At 50.2% G+C, this 5,883-nt stretch overlaps 1 protein-coding gene across 2 annotated transcripts; it reads left to right on the top strand.

Moving 5' to 3' along the window:
* Positions 1–2,402, top strand: CCIN (calicin). 2 transcript variants are annotated; one of them, XM_017892654.1, is made up of 2 exons: positions 1–1,072; positions 1,432–2,402. In XM_017892654.1, the coding sequence occupies exons 1-2, from the start codon at positions 209–211 to the stop codon at positions 2,332–2,334; spliced, it is 1,767 nt and encodes a 588-aa protein (XP_017748143.1). In that variant the 5' UTR covers positions 1–208; the 3' UTR covers positions 2,335–2,402. The 2 variants fall into 2 exon arrangements, with proteins under 2 accessions (XP_017748143.1, XP_017748142.1); XM_017892653.1 differs by having other exon boundaries at positions 2–1,275; positions 1,635–2,402.
* The last annotated feature ends 3,481 nt before the right edge of the window (positions 2,403–5,883 follow it).

Genomic DNA, 5,883 nt, shown 5'->3' with positions numbered 1-5,883 from the left:
GGGAGGAAGGCCCAGTGCCTCTGAGACAGGCCTCAGGAAGGCCTGCATTGTGATGACCTCATCCATTCTATGACATCATCCTCTCACCCACCCTTTCTTCTCCCTGGTCAACCGCTCTGCAAACAACCATCAATCTGAATCCCAAAGGCCTGAGAAAGTCTGTTCTCCAGTACCTGCTGCTGATCTGTTTCAACCAACAAGAAGTACCATGAAATTGGAATTCACCGAGAAAAACTACAACAGCTTCGTGCTGCAGAACCTGAACAGACAGAGGAAACGCAAAGAGTACTGGGACATGGCCCTGAGCGTGGACCACCACGTCTTCTTTGCACATCGCAACGTGCTGGCTGCTGTCTCCCCACTGGTGAGGAGCCTCATCTCCAGCAATGACATGAAGACCACCGATGAGCTTTTCATCACCATTGACTCCAGTTATCTGAGCCCGGTCACAGTGGACCAACTTCTGGACTACTTCTATAGCGGCAAAGTAGTGATCTCCGAGCAAAACGTGGAGGAGCTGCTTCGTGGGGCTCAGTATTTCAACACACCACGCCTTCGAGTTCACTGCAACGACTTTCTTATTAAGTCCATCCGCCGTGCCAACTGCTTGCGCTACCTCTTCTTGGCCGAGCTGTTTGAGCTCAAAGAGGTATCAGACTTAGCTTACTCAGGCATTCGCGACAACTTCCACTACTGGGCCAGTCCTGAGGGCTCCATGCACTTCATGCGCTGTCCCCCTGTTATCTTCGGCCGCCTGCTCCGTGATGAAAACCTTCACGTGCTCAATGAAGACCAGGCTCTCAGCGCACTCATCAATTGGGTGTACTTCCGGAAGGAGGAGCGGGAGAAGTATTTCAAGAAGTTCTTCAATTACATCAATCTCAATGCCGTCTCCAACAAGACTCTGGTGTTTGCCAGCAACAAGCTGGTGGGCATGGAGAACACCTCATCCCATGCAACCCTGATTGAGAATGTCCTGATGGACCGCAAGCAGGAGCGGCCATGCAGCCTGCTGGTCTACCAGCGGAAAGGGGCCCTGCTTGATTCAGTGGTCATCCTCGGTGGCCAGAAGGCCCACGGCCAGTTCAATGATGGAGTGTTTGCCTATATCATCCAGGAGAACCTGTGGATGAAGCTCTCAGACATGCCCTATCGAGCAGCAGCACTTAGTGCCACCTCTGCTGGTCGCTACATCTACATTTCTGGTGGCACCACTGAGCAGATTTCAGGGCTGAAGACAGCCTGGCGGTATGACATGGATGACAACTCCTGGACCAAGTTGCCGACCTGCCCATCGGGNACACCTCATCCCATGCAACCCTGATTGAGAATGTCCTGATGGACCGCAAGCAGGAGCGGCCATGCAGCCTGCTGGTCTACCAGCGGAAAGGGGCCCTGCTTGATTCAGTGGTCATCCTCGGTGGCCAGAAGGCCCACGGCCAGTTCAATGATGGAGTGTTTGCCTATATCATCCAGGAGAACCTGTGGATGAAGCTCTCAGACATGCCCTATCGAGCAGCAGCACTTAGTGCCACCTCTGCTGGTCGCTACATCTACATTTCTGGTGGCACCACTGAGCAGATTTCAGGGCTGAAGACAGCCTGGCGGTATGACATGGATGACAACTCCTGGACCAAGTTGCCCGACCTGCCCATCGGGCTTGTCTTCCACACCATGGTGACCTGTGGGGGGACGGTGTACTCAGTGGGCGGGAGCATTGCCCCAAGGCGGTATGTCTCCAACATCTATCGCTATGATGAGAGGAAGGAAGTCTGGTGCCTGGCAGGAAAGATGAGCATCCCCATGGATGGCACCGCCGTGATCACCAAAGGTGACCGGCATCTGTACATTGTCACTGGACGGTGCTTGGTGAAAGGTTATATCTCCCGGGTCGGGGTGGTGGACTGCTTTGACACTAGCACTGGGGACGTCGTCCAATGTATCACCTTCCCCATTGAGTTCAACCACCGGCCCCTGCTCTCTTTCCAACAGGACAACATCCTCTGCGTGCACAGCCACCGGCAGAGTGTGGAAATCAATCTGCAGAAAGTGAAGGCCAGCAAGACGACCACCTCAGTGCCTCTCTTGCCCAACAACTGCCCCTTGGATGTGTCCCATGCTATATGCTCCATTGGAGACAGCAAGGTGTTTGTATGTGGGGGTGTCACCACTGCCAGCGATGTCCAAACAAAGGACTACACCATCAATCCAAATGCCTTCTTGCTGGACCAAAAGACAGGCGAGTGGAAGACCCTGGCTCCCCCACCAGAGGCACTGGACTGTCCTGCCTGCTGTCTAGCCAAGCTACCTTGCAAGATTCTTCAAAGGATTTAAACAACATTTTAAGTGGGAGAATAAGTAAATGCATTATTATTCACAATTTAATGAGAGAAAGATAGGAAGATGGCCTGTTGTTTCCTTCTTAGTGTTCCAGTCCATGCTTGGCCCTGAAGGTGAAGATCCTAGGGTAGGGCTGCTCCCAGTGGGTGGAAACTCAGGGCCACTACGTCATTGGAGGTATCCAACAGGGGCTGGAAAGGAACCCCTGGTGGGTGGAATTCAGGCCCCTCTCAGGCACTGACCAAGGCGATGTCTGTCCCCTATTCTGTACCCCTGTGGTCACCTCTCAGGCATCTGCTAGATCAGCAGGTAAACATCCGCTCAGAGCTGTGAAGCACCAAGCTCCTCCAGCACCCGCTTCCCTCCGGTCTTCCACAAAAGCAGGTGAGGACCCGTCCCAGGTCTGAGAGAGGAACCTCATGGCCAGGAAGGAAAAGGTGATCTGGGCAAGGCTCAGAAAAGAAGGCAGAAGGAACAGGGGAGGCAAGGTTACTTGGCTATTGTATTTGCCCATGCAGCTACAGTAGTTTGTGTCTCATTTGTGGGAAAGTTGGAGGTTCCTTACAGTTGTTTCTAGTAAGCCAACTACATTGAGAACTTTCTCCAGGAATATGAGTCTGAGGGACTGGGGATAAAAGAGAGGCCAGTAAAGTGAGAAGAAAGAAACATATCCTGGCCGGGCACAGTGGCTCATGCCTGTAATCCCAACACTTCAGAAGACTGAGGCAGAAGGATCACCTGAGCCCAGGAGTTTGAGGCCAGTCTAGGCAATAAAGCGAAACCCCATTTCTAATATAAAAAATAATAATAAGGCCAGGGGTGGTGGCTCACGCCTGTAATCCCAGCATTTTGGGAGGCTGAAGCAGGTGGATCACCCGAGGTCAGGAGTTTGAGACCAGCCAGCCTAACCAACATGGTGAAACCCCATCTCTACTAAAAATACAAAATTAGCAGAGCATGGTGGCACATGCCTGTAATCCCAGCTACTTGGGAGGCTGAGGGGCAGGAAAATCGCTTGAACACGGGAGGCAGAGGTTGCAGTGAGCCAAGATCACACCACTGTACTCCATTCTGGGTGACAAGAGTGAAACTCCATCTCAAAAAAAAAAAAAAAAAAAAAAAAAAAAAATCTACTTTTGCATTTGGCAAGCAGCTAGACTAAGGGCACTAGAAAGCCTGGATTGCTTTAATTCAATCGAGGCATTATATGATTCAAAGTTAGGCTTTAGTCTATTTCCACCTTTATTCTTAGTGTGTAGCCCTTTAGGATCCCAACAAAAATCACTTTTCTGGGGCTTCCCAATTACGTATGACTAGCCTCTCTTCTATCTTTTCAGTGCTTGCCCTCTGCTGCCCTGGCCACCTCCCTATACCCTGTCACCGCCAGCATCTATCATACAGTAATTTATAAGCATTGATTATTGCCTTTCTCCTAGCTAAGATCAAATTTTGCTTTTTTGATGTTGTTGTTGTTAAGATGGAATCTCACTCTCTCATCCAGGCTGGAGGGCAGTGGTGAAATCATAGCTCACTGCAACCTCAAACTCCTGGGCTCAAGGGATCCTCCCGCCTCGGCCTCCTGAGTGGCTGGAACCACAGGTGCTTGCCACCACACCTGGGGAGGTTTTTTTGTTTGTTTTTTAATTTTTTGTGGTGATGTGTTCTCACTTTGTTTCCCAGGCTGGTCTTGAACTCCAGGGCTCAAGCAATCCTCCCACCTCAGTCTCCCAAAGTGCTGGGATTACAGGCATGAGTCACTGTGCCCGGCATTTGTTGCTTTAAAAAGTGGGAACTCTGTCTTAATCTCTCACCCAGTACCCTTCAGAAATAATTGTGTGGCCCTTGATCTGCCCTGGGAGAGTGCTGAGGAGGAATTCTACATAGGTTAATCTCTGTCTCCCTGAGAATCCAGGGCTCTTTCCTGATAGGCTATCAAGTGCTCTCCTCATCCCTGTCACCCCACCCAGGCCAGGGGCTCCCTACCCACTATTCTCTCCCTCGGCCTCTACTGTCCTGGAAGTCCTGGCTAGGCTCTTTTTCAATCCCAGACCTATACCCCTTGGACTTTTTCTCTTCTCAGAGTCTCAGACCTGTTGGCGGGGCTCACTCTGCATTCAAATGGTCTAAAATGGAATCATTTTTATGATGGTTAATTTCTTTTTTTTGTTTTTGTTTTTTTTTTTTTTTGATATAGAGTCTTGCTCTGTCACCCAGGCTGGAGTGCAGTGGCGCAATTGGCTCACTGCAACCTCCGCCTCCTGGGTTCAAGCCATTCTCCTGCCTTAGCCTCCCCAGTAGCTGGGACTACAGGCACGCGCACCACTACTCCCAGCCAATTTTTGTATTTTAGTAGAGACGGGGTTTCACCATGTTGGCCAGGCTGGTCTCGATTCCCGACCTCGTGATCCGCCTGCCTCGGCCTCCCAAAGTGCTGGGATTACAGGCTTGAGCCACCGCACCCGGCCCTTCTTCTTCTTCTTTTTTTTTTTTTTTTTTTTGAGACAGAGTCTCGCTCTTGTCACCCAGGCTGGAGTGCAGTGACATGATCTCGGCTCACTGCAACATCTGCCTCCCGGGATCAAGCAGTTCTCCTGCCTCAGCCTCCCGAGTAGCTGGGACTACAGGCACCTGCTATGACACCCGGCTAATTTTTGTACTTTTAGTAGAGATGGGGTTTCGCCATGTTTGCCAGGCTCTCTCAAACTCCTGACCTCAGGTGATCCTCCCGCCTCAGCCTCCCAAAGGGCTAGGATTACAGGCGTGAGCCACCTCGCCCGGCCTGTGATGGTTAATTTTCTGTGTCAACTTGGCTAGAGCATGGTACCTAGAGAGCTAGTCAGACATTATTCCATATTTTTTAATTATTTTTTTTTTTGAGATGGAGTCCTGCTCAGGACTATAGTGCAGGCTATAGTGCAGTGGCACAATCTCAGGCTCACTGCAGCCTCCGCCTCCCGGGTTCAAGTGATTCTCCTGCTTCAGCCTCCTGAGTAGCTGGGACCCACCACCATGCCTGGCTAATTTTTGTATTTTTAGTACAGATGGGGTTTCACTATATTGGCCAGGCTGATCTCGAACTGCTGACCTCAAGTGATCTGCTGACCTCAGCCTCCCAAAGTGCTGGGATTACAGGTGTGAGCCATTGTGCCCTGCCTATTTTTAAATTTGTATTTTATTTTATTTTAGTCTTTTTCTTTTTTTGTGGAGAATGAGGTCTCACTATGTTGCTCAGGCAGGTCTCAAATTCCTAGGCTCAAGCTATCCTCATGCCTCTGCCTCCTTAATTGCTGGGATTACAGGCATAAGCCACTGTGCCCGGCTGTTATTTTATTTTTTATTATTTTATTGATTTATTTTCTACCTGCACTTGATAGCCTATTAATGACACAAATAAATCGAGGAGCAGAGCAAGATGGCTGGATAGAGGGCTCCACCAGTCTTCCCTCTGCAGGAAAACCAAGTTCGACAACTATATACACAAAGGGAGCACCTTCATAGGAACCAAAAATCATGTGAGCACTCACAGTGCCTGGTTTTGACTTC

Source organism: Rhinopithecus bieti, unplaced genomic scaffold (genome assembly GCF_001698545.2).
Source record: "Rhinopithecus bieti isolate Rb0 unplaced genomic scaffold, ASM169854v2 scaffold_22453, whole genome shotgun sequence".
NCBI classification, from domain to species: Eukaryota; Metazoa; Chordata; class Mammalia; order Primates; family Cercopithecidae; genus Rhinopithecus; species Rhinopithecus bieti.
The sequence above is the reverse complement of the archived record's forward strand: the minus strand, read 5'-3'. Positions and strand labels throughout refer to the sequence as shown.